Consider the following 21,591-nt stretch of genomic DNA (forward strand, 5'->3'; position numbering starts at 1 on the left):
ACCTACTGGCATGGAGTGTAACTCAAAACGTCTACATTATTTCATATATGAATTATTGATTAACTTCGTTTTCGTAAGAATAATAAATGAAAACTTTAATACTTTTACTTTTTTCTTAATCTGTATTTACAGTAAACACCAGAGTTTTTAGAGCGCAGGTAGAGTAAACAGTAGCATTTAGTGAATCGCTGTCGCTTTTCAGAGGTAAAGTTCCCGCTTCTGACGACCTGAACACATTTGGAGCTGATTTAACGTCGCCTCTGTTTCCATTTGCGCAGATTGACATCAAGGCCTGCATGCAGATAAACCATGGAAGGTGAAAAAGGTAAATTTGATTTGTGGTGGTGAAATTCAATTTAACCAATCATTACTAAAGTCAGGACTGTTAGCATCAGCTTGATATTATGACACCCTGTCTTTTAGAGTATATAACTTAATATTATTAATTTCTGTAGCAATTTCCACTTGGAGGCAGAGAGAGAAATGTCCATTTAAAAGTTGGAGAAATCCAGAACTGGGAGACACTTTTCGCCTCTGCTGGTTGGAGATGCAAAACTTCCATCCTTGCACAATGACATTTCTATTCTCACCGCAGGATATTTGTGTCAAATACATATTACACGATGCAAATCGTCTTCTCTGCAGTGGGGTTGCTGGATCAAGAGGACGTCACAGCAAATTTACAATGCAAAAGCACAGACGAGACGCGGCTTTTCATCACAGGTATAGGCAAATAGGAGGTTAGGTTTGCGGCAGATACTATTTTAAGTATGTGCATGTCGGTGTTTCTAATGAAGCCGCGTGTTGTGACATGATCCAGTTTCATGACCGCAAGCTTTCCTGGCGAGAGCGATGCTAATGCTAATGCTAATGCTAAAACTGTAGAGGAATCTTTCCGACCATCCCTGTTGGGGATTTACAAGGTTTCCAGGTCTGAGGAGGAATGTAAGGAATGCAGGGCTTAGTTTATGGGAAACGTATCTAAAGGGAGAAAAGGATAAGACGTGACAAAGAAAAAAACAACATTTGAGCTTTTTTTAAGAGGGAAAATACATACAATGATGTACTGGGACAAAAAATTTAATACAATACAAAAAACTTATAATAATAATAATAAAAAATCCTTTTGAAACTAGTTTTTTTTTCTAGAAAATTTCTGGGATTCATCTCAAAATTAATTTTTATTACTGTAGTTGGCACTGGGCGAAGGCAGAGGAGGTCATTTTTTTTCATTGATTATCTTTTTTGTAATATCAGGACATAGAGATGTGAATGGACTAATTTTTCCATTCAAGTGGTCCAGAGGTTCTGTTGAACTTTTGTGATGACGGGAATTGTGTAAACAAATAGAACATTTATTTAAAACATTTCTATAAGGTTCAATTCTGTATCAAATTCATCATTTATATTTAAACAAAATTAGGTTCCTCTGTAAAATTCTGTAAATTAAATTCAAAATATAAATAAAAAAAGGGATTGCACTTATTTATACAATTAATTTTTGTCTGTTCCTGTAAAACTGTAAAAAACAGTTTTTTAAAAATAAAAGTTACATACCCCAACTTTAAAGAAGGTAAAAGTTATTTTAGTGATGCAAAATTAGTTGAGAAATTTAGAGAATCTCATTTGTTCTCTAAATGTGTATTAAAGATAATTCAACGCAACAGAGTTTTGGATAAACTAAGCTGTTTAAAATATAATCACACTGTTTAATGCAGCTCTTAAAACGCTACAACAGACACAAAACAACAATTAATGGTTTGTAAATGGTTTTTATTAGCAAAATAAGGGAGATGAGTCTACAAAGATTCTCTTTACATGAAGAACATACACATACACAGACAGTTGTGGCAGTTTCTTTACATGAAAAGACCTGGGCTTGTTTACGTGTGTGTGTGTGTGTGTGTGTGTGTGGTCTCTCCTCTGGACCGCAGAGAAACAACCCGACTGTCACACTTCTCTTTAAATAGAGGGAATGCTTTCATCTCTAAGCACATACTCAAAATTCCAAAATGGCTTACATCGCTTCACCCTCAACTTCACAACAATCCAAAATCTTCTCCAAATATGTTAAAATATACAATAAAATGTGACAAACCTGGTCTCTGTACTTAAAATACTTGAGTATATTAAACGCTCAGTGCCTTGACTAACCGCTTTCTGAATGATTGGGAACATTTGATATATGTTTTTGTACAGTTTAAAAACCAGAGCCCCAGATTTGTGGGCTAAATGTAACAATATACATCTCAGTGTTGAGCTCTGATTGGCCGGAAAGGCCTTCGAATGTCATGACAGGTGGAATGCAAAGGGGGCGGGGCTAGAAGGACTGAAGAGGCTACATGTTGAACGCCTTGAACCTACAGATATTTCCCCCCTCCTAACAGCTCAGTGATGTGCACAAAGAAGATAGTAGAGACACTAATGTATGAAAACAGTTTACGTCTGTATGTATAGAACAACTTCAGCAGGCAACAGAACAAGCATCGACACTATGACCGCAGTAAAAGGCATGCGAAGGCACAGGTACCAACGAACTGGACTCGGAATTGTTCCGCTTTCCTCCATCCTTGTTTTGTGGTTTTGGGAAAAAAAAGAGAAAAAAAAGGAGCTTTTCCAACCAACGGCAAGGTTTCCGTTTCCAGAAATGGTGGCAAAGAACGCTGAAATCTCCTACTCCTTGGAAATGAAAAACAAAGATTAAAACATTTTTTAAAAAAAGGACAAGTGATGCTTTTACATTGATACAAACAGCCTACACAAATGTAATAACGCTAGTTGAGAATGTTCCGAGACAGAAACATAAATAAAGCTGTTAAAAGTGGCGTATAGTACAGCACTGGTCCATCACTGATCCTCTTCTCATCCTCTCTACAAAAGATGCACAATGAGCTGGCTCCACCGCCTGAGGAGAAAGGAGACATGAAAGAATGATGGATGGAGAGGCAGAGCTCGACCCTGGCACCAACGCTTCTCTACGCACCCACATGGAGAAAATAAAAAAATCTAAATTAAAGCCTTGAGAAATATAAAAGAAATAAATGGTAAATTCCTACCAAAAGCAGGTCGTCCTCGTCGCTCAGAAAAGGCCGCAGTCTTTCAGGTTGTTCTTGATGATGACATCGGTGACGGCGTCGAAGACGAACTGCACGTTCTTGGTGTCTGTGGCGCAGGTGAAGTGGGTGTAAATCTCCTTGGTGTCCTTCCTCTTGTTCAGGTCCTCGAACTGACACTGGATATAGGCGGCCGCTTCCTCGTACGTGTTGGAGCCTGAGGAATGCCAGACGGGCGTAAGGATGGCGAAGGAACACATCGCCCAAAAGGAGGCAACTAAAACGCATCAGGGTTTCTGCAGGTCTTAATAACTCAAATCTAAGACTTTTTAAGACCATTTAAGACCTTTGTCACTACAGAAATGTATATAAGAAACTGCAAATTCTGTCAACAGAAGTGAGCTAATGGCTAAGACGAACATTGTCCAGCCAAATAGATTTGCACTTATGTAAAAGCTAGCTAGCTTTAACTTTGCTAGTTAGCTAGTAAGGTTATATTAGCAGCTAGTTGGCGGTAACAGCAACTGCACACGACTCAAGTTTTTGCGAGACAGTAAAGCGTGCATGAGAAAAATTTTAACTACATAGAATATTGTCACTTTCCTAAAAGATTTAGGCAAAAAAACAAAACAAAACAAAAAAAACACTTGGCAAAAAGTGTTTTTTAGGAAAGTAACATTAAATAGTCCTTCAACAAAATATAAGACCTGTAAATATTAACATATTTAAGGCCAACTTATTTTTGTTAAATGAATTCAAGACATTTTAAGGTCTTAATTTTAAATACATAAATTTAAGATGCTTTAAGACCTTGTAATAATGTGCGATACAGGTGGGCATTTCTCGTACCGTTTATCATTTATTATGATAAATTTCTTGACAATGTTGACATGAAAAATCTAATTAAAAATGTTTAAACCCCTACAAATGTTTTTTTTCCCACTGTTCAATGAGAGTATCAACAAATATCAATAAATTTAAAAAATCTGATTAAATGCATTTACTGTGAGCAGTGTGATAATACAAATCACACGTCATTAGTAAAAGTGATTAGCTCAATTTGTGTTTATGGACCTATAATTATTGTGCTATTCATTCACAACCAGTTACCTAAAAAGAAGTAATAAATATTTATTGTTTATTGTTATCACAACAGTACTGTAAAATATTGTGATATAACTTTCTTGTCGCCCAGCCCTAGTATACAGAGCCTTGCAGAAGTATCCATACCACTATTAAAATGACAAATGTCAATTTATTTTACTGGGAGTTTGGGTGATTTACAAGTTTTATCTTTTTTTTCTTCCAGAAATAAGAATCTGAAAAGTGTGGCATGCATTTGGATTCAGCCCGTGTCTTACCTGCATATTCAGGGTAGCAGATAGTGAGGGGACTCTTCTTGATTTTCTCCTCAAACAGATCCTTCTTGTTGAGGAAGAGGATGATGGAAGTGTCTGTGAACCACTTGTTGTTGCAGATGCTGTCAAACAGCTTCATACTCTCATGCATTCGGTTCTGAAGGGTAAAAAAAAAAGAAGAAGAAAGTTATGAGCTGTGTTCAGTGATCCATAAAGAATGATCTATCCTCTGTTTCACCAACCATCTCCTCATCCTCGGCCAGCACCAGGTCGTAGTCGCTCAGCGCCACGCAGAAGATGATGGCCGTCACGCCCTCGAAGCAATGGATCCACTTCTTCCTCTCAGATCGCTGACCGCCGACGTCAAACATTCTGGTGAGCAGACAGCAGCGTTACCTCATCGAATGCAAACTACACAACCAGTAAAATAATCACACACAAAACATTTTTGTGATTTCACTCAATCTTTTATGAAAAAAAAAAAGAAAACTAGAATTATCTAATTTTCAACTTTATCAGTCAAAAACCCATAAATCCCATCTTTATCAGGTTACTGAATGCACCAGACCTAGAGAGCTAACACGTCATGCTAACGATAACAGAGGTCAGAAAAGAAGTTAATAGTGACTAATGAAGAGTGAGGTGCCAAAACACGAAGCAAAAAATGTGCTTTATTAAACAGAGAGCCACGCTTTATCAAATAACAGGAAGGCTACACATGCTAACCGCTAATACAAGAACTGCAGATATGACCATTTTGTCTTTGTTTTTACAAAACAACAGTCAAATCTTCATTAACTGCCGAGAGCCTTTTTCCTCCCAGAAAGAAAACTGAACATTTTGACTTTTTTCTGTGAAATCTATAATTATAGACTATATGCTGTAAATCTTCAATATTATTAGTTAACATTAGCAACCAAAGTAAAATTGGTTTTATTTTACTTTGAAAATTTAGTAGTTATGTTTTTTTAATAATCCAGAAGGATTATCCAATAATTCGCTGATTATTGGGTGTTTAAATACAACAGTTACCATTATGCAATTTTAATAGTTGAGCTTTTTTTTGCCAGGAAGACACCAAACAACCAGAACTCTGCAGAAAGGACTGTCCTCTACTGAAGGACAGTAACAAAAACACACCGAGTGCAAGTTTGTTGCTGCTTTGGGTTAGATATAATCCGGGTAACTCTGACCTTTGCTCTTTGACTCAGAAGTAAACATTGCAGCAGTAGTGGCACATACCGGTACTTTGTTTTTTGTGAGTTTTTTGTCTGTTTGTTTTACATTTCAGTTTTATTTACTGAAATTAAAGGCTGGAAAATGTCACACTGTGTGATTTTTTCCTCCCATATTGATCCAAACACAGAGACTTTAAACTTTAGCATTGGAATCATTTGGGTAAGAAATATTTCAGTACGTTGCCATCTTGTGCTATTTTATTATTGTCATTTAACTTAAAGGCTTTCTAACAGCCTCGTAGTGTATTGAATATGTATTTATGTTTTATTAGTAATAGCTTTAAATGTAAAATGCAAACAGAGGGCAGAAATAAGCAGACCTTTGCTTATTTCGCAATGATCTTCTGAATATTTAGTAATTCATTTTGTAAGGTCAACAGGAAGATAAACTTGATTAATATCTTTATATCTGTTCTTGAAGAAACACTTTACTGTATTTAGATGGATAAATTGTGTATTGACTCAAGGTTTTTGTCATTTCTGAGTGTTTTCTTTATTGGTTTTTGTTTTTATTTATCGTTTTTGTGAACCCCTATACCTAATGCTGTTTGTCTCAAATCAGACTCACGGTTTTGCAGGTAAATGTCAATAAAAGCACCAAAAATCTTAATTACAGCTTATAAAACAGATACTAGCAGCTCAGGTCCACATTTGCTTGTAAATAAAGCCAGAAAGATTAAATAAATAAAGCTTTCACCGCTTTAAGCGCTTTCGTTGTTCAATTTCTGATCTAATCACCAGTGATGCTGAAATCGCCAACAATCCCTGCAATCGTGACATCATCGCGCCTGCTGCCCCTCCGCCCCCCTTCACTTCCCGTCTACGGCGTCAACAAAAGGCCCCGACTGAGTCACCGCTGATGTGCGCAACACCCTGAGTCTGTCATAAACCTACAGCTGTACGTGTTCAAAGTGAGTTTCTATGGTGGAGATGAGTCAGTGACAGGAAGAAAAAAAAAAAGCTAATTAAGCGTTTGAGTCAAAAACCCTGCCAAGGTTCTCACTTGAAGTGAAGGTCTTTGAAGGTAAAGTGCGTCTCTACGATGCCCGTGGTTTTGACTCGGGTCCTCAGGACGTCCTGCTGGGTCGGGATGTAAGTGGGCTGGGATATCCTGTCCAGATCGTTCAAGTAGCTGAGAGCGGGACACAGGGAAGAGGAATGTAAACAGAGAGCGAAAGAGTGCAGGAAATGAGGCGAGCGTTTCTTCTTCTGCACCAACCAGAGGTGGGTAGAGTGGCTAAAATAATACCAAAGTACTTCTGCATGTTTTTACTAAAGTAAAAGTAAGAAGTAGCTGCTCAAGAAATGACAAAAGTAAAAAAAAAGTATTTGGTAAAAGGCAACAAAACATCCCTTAATATTTAAAAATTACATCATCCAGACTAGTATTTTCAAGACCAAAATGATAACAATTTACATAATTACAAAATAATATCTGACCACAAAAAAATCAACTTCATTAAATATAAAGCTTATTAAACTAACAAAAACTGTCTGGTAAACATTTGATTAAAATAAGCTCATATAAGAGTAGTGATGCTTCATAATAAAATTCCTTCAAGTAATAAAAATACTCTTAAAAGTACATTTTTTCCAAAAGGTTACTCATGTTAATGGCAATAAGTAAATGTAGCTAATTTCTACCCACCTCTGGCACCAAATGTGATCAATTTAAAGCAACTAAAATCACATTTCTATAAATCAAATTTTATTTGTACAGTTCAAAGTACTTTAAATCATAAAAACACAAAAATACACATTCATAGAGCACACAATGGAAGGATTACATTTTGCCATAGTTACACACCAGATTGTTGATTAATGTTTCAAAAAGAAAAAAAAAAATCTTTAAACAGGTGGATTTTTAGTCTCAATTTAAAGGAACTGTTTCGGCTGTTTTGCAGTTTTCTGGAAATTTGTTCCAGATTTGTGGTGCATAGAAGCTGAATGCTGCTTCTCCATGTTGATACAACAGCGGCAGATCTTTAGTGTGTTGTGGTGCTAAGCCATTCAGTGATTTAGAAACTAAAAATACTATTTAAAAGTCTATTTTCTGAGCTACAGGGAGTCGGCTGAAAGCCAGCAGAACATTTTGCAGTTAAAGTTTTAAAACAAGCAGATGATTCCATCTTTGGTGAAATAAAAGCCCAGAAGACGTTCAGTGCAACAATTCCTTTTGTCAAACTTAAACAATACCCCATTAACTCAGTGGCCAAAGCTTTGCCTCAACAAACAGGAGCCCAGTTGTTAATCTAATCTCTGCTCTTTTCAGTTCAGTGTGTGTGTGTGTATTGTTTTCCCAGTGGTCAGTAGCTTCCCAGTGGCTGCTCCAGTCCCTCCCACTGTAGGACAATGTGTAGCTGGACAGGAAGCTCCCGATGTGTGAGGCCGGTAATGGACTGGCCATCTGTCTGGGGGGCTGGCCCACATTCTGCCAGAACCTGCTGTGGTCCCCCAGGACCCCACCTGGGAGCTCAAAGCTACTAAAAACACACACCGATCAGCTCACACTGCCTGGGGAAAGTATTCAAACCATGGCGGATGTTTCCTACATTTTGTCACATTAAAATCACCAAAATAAACATATTATGTTTGGGATTTTATCTGATAGAGCAACATAAAGTTAAGTGGAAGGATAATAACAAAATGAATAAAAATCCAAACAGTGTGGTGCATATTTATATTCTGATACCACGGCGGGCTTGGCAGGTTTTTTGGGAAAAACCTCGTCTTACATTCTTTAAATTCCTCAAAACTGCTGAAACTTTTAGTTTTCGCTTGCTGAATCTATTTATTACATAACAAATAGTTTATGACTCAAACTCTTTACATTGAGGTTATAAAAAAATCTGTAAGCCTTCTTTTGTCTTCCAACACATGGAAGTGGGACTGGAGGAACTAATGATCCAGCAGTGACCTGCAGCAGAACAGCTTGTGTTTGCTTCAGAGCAACAAAACAAAGCTGCTCTTAAAAAAAAAAAAAAAAAAAGTTGTTTTGTGATAATATCATTTGTTTCTGATTGCCCAATATCACAAACGTTAGCTTCAGGGGGAAGCGAACTGCTGTGTGTTTTCTAAAAAGCATGCTGTACTGAAGTGTAAGGTCAAAGATTAAGCGGCGTTTGGAAGCTGTGCTCTTTTAGCTCGACAGAGGAAGGTAAATATTGACAGAGTAAAAGTCCAGACAGATGCTGCGGCTCCGTTTCAGCGTCTGCTCGGCTGCAGAAGCACCTTTTCTGTTTGTTTGCACCCAAACGCCAGCAATTTCACATAAACCCAGCGGATCGCGGCATTCTCGCTGCGAGTGACTCACCGATCTGGTGAACCAGCCGATTATCAAGCCGCCCATTTGTTTGTGTGCGTTTGTGTGACTCACTATGCCGCCGAGTCGTTGAGCTGATATTCGCGCGAGCGGCTGAAGCAGGCCTGGACTCCCCGGTCCACCCAGAGCCGCTTGATGACGCCGGCGAGCTCGGCCGTCATGAAGCCTTCCTCCGCCGAGCCGGCCAGGACGAACAGCTGCCGGGCGTCGTCCTGGCAACACGAAAACACATTCGTCCGCCATCAGAAGGAAAACTAAACACGTCAAACTGAAATGCTCATTTCTGGAACAGACATGCAGGTGTTTTTTTTTTTGTTTTTTTGTAAAGAGAAAACGTAGGTAGGATGTAAAGGAGGCTGTAAAAGTGCTTCATAAATTCAGATTTCCGGCTCGGATCCGACTCCCTCCCATCACTCACGGCTCTTGCAGCTTCACCGAAGTCAATCTTGAGGCGTCCCATGGCTCTGATGATGGCGATGATGGACTGGATAGTGTTGCTGTAGACCACAGCCTTGTACTGCTTACACTCCTCTTCTGAGTAACCCGCTTCATGGATGATTCTGCAAAACGGGGGAAAAAAACACAAACATTTTTCTCTTTTATTTGATCATCTTTTAGGGAGTTTTTCTTTCCCCACAGACGCGTTCGGTTCCATCGTATTTAGATAAAAGCTTCAAAAGAATGTAAACAATGTAAGATTAGAGCCTTAAATGTTCTGCAGTTTCGTATTAGAGTGTGATTTTCTTCTAGAAAGTATGTTGGTAATTATATTTTCGCTTTCTTGATCTACAGAAGATGTGAATTCTGGAAATTGTCGTATTGAGTTACTATTATAGTAAAAAACTCATGTTCAGCCCGTCCAAAGATAATAGTAGATTTTATGTGTTAAAATCTACATTTGATTTTCCGTTAGCTTTAAAAACTGGAGATGAAGGAGCTGTGGTGTAATAATGACAATTTGCAATCATATATAAACAATAATAGTCAATTAGGGTAGATAGATGATGAACAGATGATTAGACAGAAGAATAAATGGACATGGTGGGAAATGGAAAGGATGGATGATATAAATAAAAGAGTTAATTGTTTATGAAGAAGCTTCATAAACAAAGGCAGATGTATAACTGATAGAAAATAGATGGGCTGATGAGCAAAACTAAAGGATCAATTCCTGGAATGTCAGTTTTTCCAGTTTAATTTCCTTTTCCTACTAATCCAGATAATCCGTTCATCAGATTCCAGACTTTGAGAGATTTCTCAGTGATCCTGGAAACGTACAGGACCTTCATCGTTTGTCTGTAAATAAGTAACTAACCCAAACAACACCCCGGACAGCAGAACTCTGTGATCCGTGTTGTTTTCTCCTGTGAAAAGCGTCGGCAGCATGCGGCTCCTGCTGAGCGTGAGCGAGCTGACAGCCCTGCAGCAAATGTTATCTCCACCTGTTTGTTCACTTTTCTTTCTCAAAAAGACACAATCTATCTAGTGCTGCATGCGAGTCCTTCAGCTCAGCTTTGAAAGGTAAAGAAAAAAGGGGGAAAATTTTTTTTTTTCTCAATATTTAGCTGCCAATGAAAACATTTGACTCACGGCTGCTGTGGTTAATACGCCACAAATCCAAAAAGAACAGAGTAGAAACAAAGGAGAATAAAAGTTTCTGGTGCGTTGATATTTACTGAGGATATTTCTAAAATTGTGACTGTAAAATGTGATTCATTTGGCGTCAGTAGACGGGATTCATTTTAGCTGCCAGTTTCACTTCAATCCAGAAACAGAGACTAGATAATGTCTTGTGGTGTAAACTACTGTTTATTTTACACATCTCATGGATTTTGGCTGCAAAAAAAACCCCAAAAAATTATGTTTAGCAAAAACATTAATGACAATAAAAAAATTTTTAGGCCTGCAATTGACAATTATTGTAGTTGGCTATTATTCAGATTATTATTTGATTAAATGAATGAAAAAAAAACTGGCACATTCTGCAGCTTTTTAATTTATACAATGTTAGAAATGCATTAAAAGATGAACAAATACTTTAATTCCTTTTTTTTTAAATAATAAAAATTCTATTGACTTTTTATTTTAATGTAGTAATATTCCATTAATGAACACTTGAACATTTGTAGCTAAGGATGCATCTGCAGTTAAATATATATTTTTTAAAAATGCTTCGAAAAGCTCAGCCGTTCCTGCTCGACTTTTTAAAAATGTTTTATTACAGAATCTGAAACCGGTGAAGCCAAGATCGTCACTTATGGAGTTCTGGGTTGTACATAATTACAGACGAATTAGAACTTTTTTAATTCTTAAATGCAATATGTATATTTTTTTTTACACAGTTTTGGTGCAATTACTACTCTGAGTGTCTAATTCTTTCAGCAAATGGTTTTCTTAGTCTGTAAACTTCAGTTAACAATTAAACAATAAAAAGATTAGTTGGCAATTATTTTGACAATCGATTAATTCTTCTGATTAATTGTTTAAGTCCTATTTTTTTTTCCTTTTGTTCCACACACACTAACCCCTAAGAGTCATTTAGAGAGGCCAATCAACCTGGCAGAAAGGAAGAGTACCCAGAGAGAACTCTGGGATTTGAACCCACAACCTTCCTGCTGCACAGTAATCTCTGTCCAGCCTGTACTTTGTATTTTTTAAGTGACTTTACTCAATGTATTTTAAAATAAAACAATTAGATGTTGTAGTAAAATGACACTCACTTCATCTGCTTGACAATTGTGCTTTTTCCTGATTCCCCAGCACCTGGAAAACACAAGAAACTCTTGTTAGAGCGAAAACAATCAGAAGAAAGGTGTTCAACTCGTTTCCACGACTCAACCTAAAAAGACTCGCTAAGACAACTCGTTGCCGTCGTGCTCGCTAGAACTTTTATTGAACACACCGACTCACTGCGTGGTTGGAATTTTATCGTCGTGCTGTCTGGGCATGAAGGCTCGGGGTTAGACGAATAGATTGCTGTTGACGTGTGAGGGGAAAAAAGGGAAATGCGGTGTCAGTGGAGAGGCGGCGAGGCCTTGTGAGCTTGTTGACTAATCAGACAGTTAAGTTGACCGATGAGGCGCCACAGAGGAGGCCATGCAGATCACTCAGAGTGTCATGGCAACTGCTTTGGCTCCTTTCAGGACGGAGTGGGAGCCATGTTGACCACCTGCTGCCCCCGTCTTTACGAAGCAAGGCCCCCATCCAAAACATTTCCTGTTCGACTCGCGCTAATGAGCTTTACCATCGGCTACATTAGGTCTGCTCAGCTGCAGCAGCGTCCTCGTGTTACACTGAAGCTCCAGGGAAAAGTCACAGCTTCTCTTTACTCTAGAAACAGAATATGGGGAAGTGGAACCACACGATGACTTCTACCATTTCTGTCACCTCCTGATCCAGTCACAGAAAAAAGACCCGAAAAAACTGTGAGTGCTTGTGTAAAACATACTTATTTTAGTTCCACTTTCAATGTAGGTGCAAAAATAAAAGTCACAATGCCCTTTTGCCAAGTTAGTTTTGTTTAAACATGAAGTAGCTTCATGCACAAAGGAGAAAGTGTTTTGCAAAGTATTTCACACCATTAAACTACAAACGTCTATGTATTGTCAGAGTTGCTGCAAATTTCACCAACTCATTTAAGAAAGAAATTTAAGACCAACTGGTGATACATTTGCACAGTTGATGCAAAGAGCTACTTAGCTAGCTGCTAACATACCCAAGGGTAGCCTCAACTATCTGAGTGCGACCAAACCTTTTGCCTGACAGAAAAGTCCCATCAGAATTTTTTTACACTGAATATACAAAGTTAAATAGTCCTGTCAAGACCACATTTAAGACCTGTGAATAACATGTTTCTGGAAACTTCCTTTTCTAAAGAATTTAAGACTTTTCAAGGATGCAATCGCCTTGATTTAATCATAACTTTATGTGACAAACTCTGCAGTGTTCTGCAGATTCTAGCAGGATTTAAAAGGATTGAGATCCATTTATTTGCTGACCAAATTCTCTGTTCCTAATAAAAAAAATCACTTCCACACAACATTATGCTGCCACTAGGCCTTTCACAACAACAACTCTTACTGGACAATAAATTCTTCAAGTAATTATTGTGATAAATTATAATATTGTTGTTTTCAGAGACCATTTTCAAATCATATATCAATAATTGCATAATAAGTCAAGTTTGTCCTTTCAAAGATGACAGAAACTGGAAGATATTTTAAACAACACAAAATAACCAAAAACAAATAAAATGGATATAAGGACCACACACACAACTGAAAACACTATGTCATCTCTGTAAACATAACTTCCCTTTAAAAACATAAATCAAAGGAAGTCGTCATGCTAATTTTAATTTAGCATGGAGTTAATTGATTAATTGCGACAAGAAGTTAGAGTCAGTGCTAATTTGCCTTAATTAATGCTCTCCTTACCAGTCAGGCTGAATACACGTGCACACCACACTTTTCAGGTTTTATTTTGCAAACCCAACCTCACAATCATGGCCTGCTGTGTCTTCTCTCATAAAATCAAAATGAAACGCATTGAGGTTTGTGGCGACAAAATCTGGAACTGCTTTAGCAAACTACTGCATCTCTTTCGTCATGGCAACAGATGTGAAGTAAAGCAGAGTGATTATCACCTGAGGACACATATTCTGATCATATGTCAGTGCTCCAGTGTTGCTGTGTCTGTGTGTGTGCTCTACGCCCTACGAGGCCAAACACGCGGCGCTGTGAATCCCCGAGGGACCACACATTGGCGTCCGCGGCGCTGCCTGGCTGAACATGGTTCACTGGTCAGCTGGCCCCATCTCTGGCTGCCTGGGAGCCACTAACAGGGCCACACACACTCTGCATACCGACAGAGCTGCTTTAATTTAGTATTTCCTGCAAAATTGTGAATAAATGCATTAAATACGGCCAGCGCTGTAAATTTAATAAATGAAAGATTCTTGGCAGAACCAAAGAAATGTGTTCACAGCTGCTTTATGGGCTTTTCAGCGGTGAAATTTGGACTAATCCCATCAAATTTGCATCCGAACCAGATTGATAGAAGAGACGTGAGCCATGTGTTGTGATAACTAAACACCAGTGGTGCCATTAAAGGGTGTGTCCTTCTACAAAGTCTGGAAGTTTCTTCAAAGATCTGACCTTATCGGGGCCCTTTCTGCGGAGTCTCGTTACGCGCCGCAACTTTGATACGCCCACCTAAAGGCTGCAGCCGACCCAAACCGCTGCAGCAGCTGCTTTCTGTTTCTGGTTGGGGTTATTTTGGGAGAATCTGAGCCCCTTTCGGTGGGCTTCTTTCAGAGAGAAGCAGGAGTCGATTCTGTCCGGCCTGCCGCAACTCCAAGCTCCAGGATTTTTTTATGTCACAAACTGTGATTTAAAACAAAAAGCACACCTGGAGAAATGTTAATCGCGGAAAATTCCCTTCATTTTTCAGCATCAAGATAAACGCTTGTAGAGTTTGGATCAATGTCCTCGACACATTAGCAGCTTTTTTTCCAGTCTTACGCATCTCTATTCCTCTTTTACATTCTTTCTGTCCCCCGGAAGTCTTTTTTTTCTTCCTTTATGATTGATTGTTCCTCTTGCTCGCTATCCGATTCCTCTTTTTTTGCCTACATCTCCCTCTGGGTGCATTCAAGCATGAGTCACTGGTGAAGGTTTCCAGAAGCTGGCGAGCGGTGCTACCCAACGGGGAGAAATGACCGCGGTTAATCACAGGGTTCCAGCTGCCAACGAGCAAAAAAAAAAAAAGACAGAAAGTTTGATCTGGCTGCTTGTTGCGTCGATTTTAAAACAAAGAACTGGGGGACATCCAAAGGAGTACAATAAAAAAAGTCAGTGAAACACCAGGGGCTATTAATACATTCTGCCCACAGTTGCATAACAGTTATAGAAAGAGTAATTAGGCTGAGGAGATTGTAATCTATTTCAGTGTGTAGATATGAATAGCAGGATAATTGGGTCCTGGAGAAGATGGGAATACGGCGGGAACAAAACGAGGAGAGCAGCTTCGTGAAAACGTTGACAGGCAGAAGGTAATACGCAAAAATTCTGTCATTTCAAATGCTAATTTTATGTCATAATGATACCAGAGCCAAACAGCCACCACCAGCAAGAGAAATCAACCCAGCACCGCCTGAATGTGGGTAAGTTCATAAAGCAAGTCAATTTCATTAACCCACAAACCACAGCGTTGTGCTTACTGTGTGTAGCTCCCACAGCCAGCCTGTGGGGGCAGCAGTGAGTCTGAGCTGCAGATGTGAGGCTGAACAGATGTTTTAATGGAATTAGCTTCTTGTTGCTAATTTCACCACTTCCACACTGGCTACTTTCGCTTTGGTATTTTCACTTTAGGCTATTTTCCACCCACATTATAAAAATTATGTTTTAAAGTAATTTTTTATATTCTGTTCATGTTTATCATGAAGAAAAATGGCCATAATACTGTTATAAATTATATGTACCAACAAGTCGTCACCTATTTTGGTTTGATCAGTAGTCCTTAATGGTGATCAGAACTAAAATAGTTAAATATAGTTATCTATTAAACTCCTACAAATTTTAAATATAATACACCCATAATTTAGAACATTAACCATAAAAATAAATAAACGGAAGTATTTCAGTGCATGGGTAGAAAATTGTTTATGGGTTTAAATGGATGTAGAAATGAACAAAAACAACAAAAATAAATTACAGATTTTTTGATGTGAAGAAATGGGAAGGAACAAATTTTGTATCATGCCTAAAACTGTTAGCCTAAAATGCTAATAGTTTGAAATACATATAAGAAAATCATGAAATGACTGCTGGATTTAAATATGTCTAAGTAGGGATTGTAATTCCACTTAAATAAACCCAGGCCTAGTTTAATAAAGACTTAAGCTAATGTTAACATTTCTGGCTGCTGAGAATCTCTCGTTTTGCTTTAAGATTAACAAAGGCAACGCATTTAACAACTGGCTATTAGTTGTAGTGGAATAGAAATTGGAATTTAAAAATCCAATTTTTAAATTGGATTTTATAAAAATACGTTGTAATTCATGTCATCCAAGTATCTTCAAAAGGTTGTGGAGCCAGTCTTGCCAGGAAGAGATGATATGTCTGATTATGTCCTGAACTCTGCTAATGCACCTCATTTGCTTTTGCCACACCTACTTTAATCTCTGTCTGGCAGAAAGACCACAGAGTCTGAGATGTGATTCTTGCCCGATCGATGAAAGAGATGGTTTGAACTTCCTCCTTCTCTCTTTGCATCCCTGAAGCTTGGTCATCAACTCCTCTGGAGTTTGGGGTCGTAGTTCAGATATTTGAGTTTTTCAGGTGCTAATCACCTGCTTCCAGTTGTAAAAATGATACTTTGTTGCCTTGTTATGCCTTGTAGCTACAAAAGTAAAACAGCAAAAGCACAAATACCTTCCAGCTGCATAGCATCCAAAACCAGAGGGAATAATTTTCCAAACATGCAAGCCTCAACCAAAAAACTGCAATGATTTAACAAGAAGAAGCGATCCTATAACCCTCGGTCTGATTGGGAAGATTTCAAAAAAGTTTCTATCTCAGTTAATCTGCTGTTTTGGAGAAAATAGATGGTCCTAATTCTGCTTAAGGTAGAAATATTCTAACATTGAATGTCCTGAAGACTAGAAACAGATCTTCAGCATTTTCTACAAACCTTCGTTTCACAGCTATAAAGTCCAAAGTGTAGCTACAGAATTTTGGTGGTAGAAGTAGAGACGCACCGATCCGATGTCAATATCTGTATTGGTCCTGATATTGAAAAAAATTCTAGATTTATTTATTTTACTTTATATTTAGAATTCCCAATTGTACTTTTTGAATAGATTGAAAGTTTATTTATGATCAACGTAGGCAACCTATTGTTTTTGTCAGTTCCAGTTTCTTTATTATCTGTTTTACATTGGCTGTTACACTCTTAATTGCACTGACAGAACAAATTAAAGTTGCTTTTTCATGTTTAACCCAGCTTGTGAAGGTATTGGTGTTTTTAAGTGTGCTCTACTGGCACAGAGTTATCAAATAAATGTGTAATTCAGTACATTTATATCTGGGTTTTAAAAAAAAATACAAACGTCAGTATCGGATAGATTCAAAACATGTGTTCTTCTGTAACTTACACCAATATTACACAAAAGTGTGTTTCACTAGATTATTTTTATGTACACACACATTGAGCAAAGGGGTCAAAGCCACAAGATACACAACCCGCTGCCTCCTTTCAGCCATACTACCCATTTACATTCGATCCACGAGCTTTGTTGACCTTTTTATCTCCGTCGACAGGATGTGCTTAGAGTAAAACATGCCTGAGCTACTTGTGAATCAGCAACTTCCACATTAATGTCCTTTTCTGCATCTGTTTACGTGCGGACTCTTAGCTCTGGTTTTGTGTTTTTAACCATGTACTATTCATTAGATGTTCTCATCTTACAGGCTCTCTGCGGCCTCCGTCCAGTCCCGTAACCCGAAGAGGCCGAGCGGGTTACCTGGTTACCACGGCATTCAGATCGAACACGAACGACAGGCGACGGCGACGCCACGCTACCCGCTATGCCGGGCGTTCTGTCATGAACTGGAGCAGCAGCGTCACATGGTTTCTGTGTGTTTATGCAACGGTTAGTGAAAAGTCGAGCCGAAGCCTTCAGGAACGTTAACAACTTGACCTGACTTGCTTACTTTCAATCAGCAAGTCCCGTCTGGTTCCAGAGCGCAGGAGGAATGTGTTTACCTTCAACACCAAAAGGTCTCATTTCAAACTCAAACAAGGCAAAACAGACACTTTATCCAACCTTGAATAAACCTTTAGGCATTTTGAAGCACGACTCAGTAATCTTAGGGATTTTTTTTTTTTTTGCACAGATCAGCAAAAAACACATGAGGAATAGTGTGTGTCTTGCGCTGGCCCACAATTATGTCCAGAAAAGCTGCTGAGAACTCCTATTATTTAGCCTCGGTCAGGTGTTTCCCTGCTACTGGTACAAGTCTCAGACTTTGTGTCCTGCTAACCCACATACCAACATGTGTGCATGTCAACACTTCCCAAAGCAAGCTACCTATGGAACCCATGGAAAACTTATCACCTGCTGCCATTTTATTTACAAGGGAAGCAAATGTTTCCACTAACACAGGCAATGGTACACTTTTACACAGAACTGCCTTCCAAATGCAAATAACTCGCATAAAAATTCATTAGATTATAACACCAACACGAACAAGTGTGTACAGGGTGTGGTGTGTGTTTAAATAGCATGTGTGACAGGTCTTTTTTTCTTTTTTTTTAACTGAAATAATAGGCGTAACACTTGGTGGTTTTGAAAATGATTTGGATGCATAAAACCAGTCAAAATGAGTTACTCCCAGGAGTAATGGTAGGGTAATGACAGGAGATTTGGTTATTTAAGGTGAAAAGTGACAATAGGGCTAAGAAACTGCTGTTTATGTGGCTCAGATAAATCAAACTTTGTTTCACAACAGCAGATGTAATTTACGGAATTGGTTGCACAAGAGATTTCAGTTTACGTCTTAGTGTTGAACTTGAGATAAACCCAAAACAAGCATTTAAAATCAGAAATATAGAGGTGCGGCCAGAAGTTTTTTCTTAAAGGGGCGGCGTGATGAGGGCCACAAAAACCAAAAGCAGAACTTCAGGAAGCTAATGTCATAATATGGGGAATGAAATAATGACAGATATTTATGAAAAACACAAAAATGACAAATGAACAATATATATAAAAAATAAATCTGTATTAAATCTGTAATGTATGATCTGCCATTTGTTGGCAGCATTTTTGTTGATTAAGTCGACATACAGATAATAATATCGGTCTATTTCTTTTTTTTTTTGTCTCCAGTGGTGAGGCAAAAAACCCTGATCCATTAAAATTTTGGTATGGAAAAATTAAAAAAATGAGATAATACAGTAAGTGGGGCTGTACAAAATTCTTCTCTTTTAAAGACAAGGTTAGCACCAAAGCATTAGATTAAAATTTCTAAAACTCCACTTTCTGTACGACTTCATTATGGAAGCTGTACACTTCACTCAAAATACCACATAATTTAATATACACATATAATCAAATGGGGTTTTCCCCCAGTAAACTAGGAATCTCTTCCTTAACTGAATTTATAAAAAATCTAATTTGAATAAAGAGGAATTTTGGGGGGAAAAAAGTCTAATTGTTCGTTTAAATTTTTTTAAATTTTAATCATATGCCTTTAAAAAAAAAAAAAACCTCGGACATGGTAGGAAAAAAGTTTTGATCTCATACAAAAAATAAAAAGGACACGCATATTTCTTTTATAGTTTTGTGGGAACAACAAACTGAATTTTCAGCAATAAATTCCTTCTGCATACTACACAAATCAATTTAAATCAAATACGGGAAAAACACAACTAATCAAAGACAGAGAAACAAATAAATAAATTTAAGATATCTAAATTAAATTAAAAGTCAACAAAGAACTTTTTTTTACAAGTTTAAGAGTTTTTAAGGCAAAAATCGAGGTGACTGAATTCAATATTTTTTGAGGGCTCTCGTTCGATACTAAAGAGTATTTGACATACAACTCTTGTTAAATTTGCCTTCATACATATTTATAGGAGTGGCCATAACCTCCCTTCAGCCCCCATTTGGCTGTGCCTCTGTCATTACTATGGAGTGAAGGAAAAACTGTTCAGCCCTTCAGACACTCGGCCTTATGTCCTCTACAACCAAAAAAAAGCTAAAAAAGACTAATTGAAACACAGTCACAATAACTCAGGCCTGGGCTCCTAATGAGCACCGAGTCGACTTCCACTGCTACTAGAGGAAATGTGCCATTGTTAGGAGGATTTAGTCAAACGATCTGCAGAGGAGGCTAATGGCACTAAGAAAGAAAAAACTTAAAATGAATCCAAGTCAAACCCCCAAAATATAAGAAAAAGACTCGAAACGATACATTACCACTAAATAAGTCAAAGCAGTGGATGTTTAAGTAACAAAAAGGGTTAAAACAGATGTTTCGCCGTGTCTTAAACCACGAAGAAGTGAAGAGTTAACGGTTAACTTGAGCTAGCAAAAAAAGGTGGGGGTGCTAACGATGCGGATTGAAAAAAAAAACAACCCCAAAATATTTAAATTCACAACTAACATTAAGCAATAAATGAAGTGTTTTTTAGGGGTTTTTTGCTGATCAGTAGTTCTTTTTTTAAATTATAATTTCTTTTCAAACACATAAAGAAGTTAGTCGAGTCCCCACCCGTCCACACTCCCCACAGCTTCGGCTCTCTTCCTTACCGAGCAGCAGCAGCTTGACCTCCCTGGCTGCCTTCTCCCCGTCGTCCCGCAGATTCCTGTCGATCATTTTACTGCGCTCCACCGCCGCCTTGTCCTCGGTACTCAACGTGCACCCCATTCTCCACTACGTCCTTCAGACCCAGGTGGTGTGGAAAAAAAAATGTCTAACACACCATATATACCCACATGAAATCTTCAACAAACTACCCCTCACCCCGAACACACGCCCTTTTTCATACGACGGGCAATCGATCTGTTTGTGTGTGTGTGTTGGGGCGAAGAAAAGGGAAGCGAATCGACTTCTTTACAACAAAAAAGAAAGAAAAATTGCTTCTTCACCCAGATGTAATGTCCTCAGGTTGAAAAAAAAATTTCGCTACTTCCGATAGAACGCTAACTGTATAGTAAAGCAGTCCCTCGTTGATGTGGCTGCCCACTGTACGCGTCCATCCGCTGCAGCAGCGACTGCTGGTACTGTGAGAGAAGCTACTAGGCGACTGCAGCCGAGTTCCGCAAGCAGACAAAGTCATATCCGGAAAAGCCCTTCACAATAAAGTTCATCACGCTAACGGAAAGCCCCGTCTGTCAGAAAATAAATATTTGGAATGCGTAACCTTAAGAAATTATAGAAAAGGAGGACAATATAAAATCCCATCGACATAAAAGGATTAAGGCAAATGAAAAAATAATCCCCCTCTGTATTCAGATTTTAATCTTATAATTCTAACTTTAAGGCAGAAGAACACCAGGAAGAAAATAGGGTTGATGACAGAGACGTAAGCAATGCATGAGAACATTAATTTAAAGTCAGAATTCTGAGATTAAAGTCTCAGAATTATATACTTCTTGTACGTAACTTTTGTACTATTATAGCAATAAAAGTGTCAAATTATCAGTGGTACTGATAAAAAATAAAGCGTGCATCAGTTTTTTATTTATTTGTCAAAAGCTCGTGACACAGTCAGACACAGCTTGGTTTAAAAATGATCTCAGTAAAGGGTCTCAGTGCATAATGTTATTTCTCAGTTTTGATTGTCTTATTGTGGATTGGTGCTACTGGACTTATATATATATATATATATATATATATATATATATATATATATATATATATATATATATATATATACTGTATATATTGTGGTTTTTATATTATACTGCCAGGTTAGCAGGTCTTGGCTAGAAATTACATTTTATTTTGAAGTTGAAAGATAAAACCGGAAACAGCGTGATAGCCAATACTTCAAGCATTGCCACTAAAGAGCTCATATTTCCTTTTTAAAGAGATTTTTAAAGCTTATGTCCA

General features: G+C 38.0%; 1 protein-coding gene across 1 annotated transcript; it reads right to left on the reverse strand.

Annotated features, from left to right (window-relative positions):
• Positions 1-1,752: 1,752 nt before the first annotated feature.
• On the reverse strand, positions 1,753-20,766 carry LOC102230034 (guanine nucleotide-binding protein G(i) subunit alpha-1). The gene is made up of 9 exons (XM_005806898.2): positions 20,286-20,766; positions 11,692-11,734; positions 9,390-9,531; positions 9,026-9,183; positions 6,653-6,781; positions 4,654-4,783; positions 4,415-4,568; positions 3,057-3,270; positions 1,753-2,905 (listed from the first exon to the last, which is right to left on the reverse strand). The coding sequence occupies exons 1-8, from the start codon at positions 20,401-20,403 to the stop codon at positions 3,080-3,082; spliced, it is 1,065 nt and encodes a 354-aa protein (XP_005806955.1). The 5' UTR covers positions 20,404-20,766; the 3' UTR covers positions 1,753-2,905; positions 3,057-3,079.
• Positions 20,767-21,591: the final 825 nt, after the last annotated feature.

The sequence above is a fragment of the Xiphophorus maculatus genome, chromosome 17 (genome assembly GCF_002775205.1).
Source record: "Xiphophorus maculatus strain JP 163 A chromosome 17, X_maculatus-5.0-male, whole genome shotgun sequence".
NCBI classification, from domain to species: domain Eukaryota; kingdom Metazoa; phylum Chordata; class Actinopteri; order Cyprinodontiformes; family Poeciliidae; genus Xiphophorus; species Xiphophorus maculatus.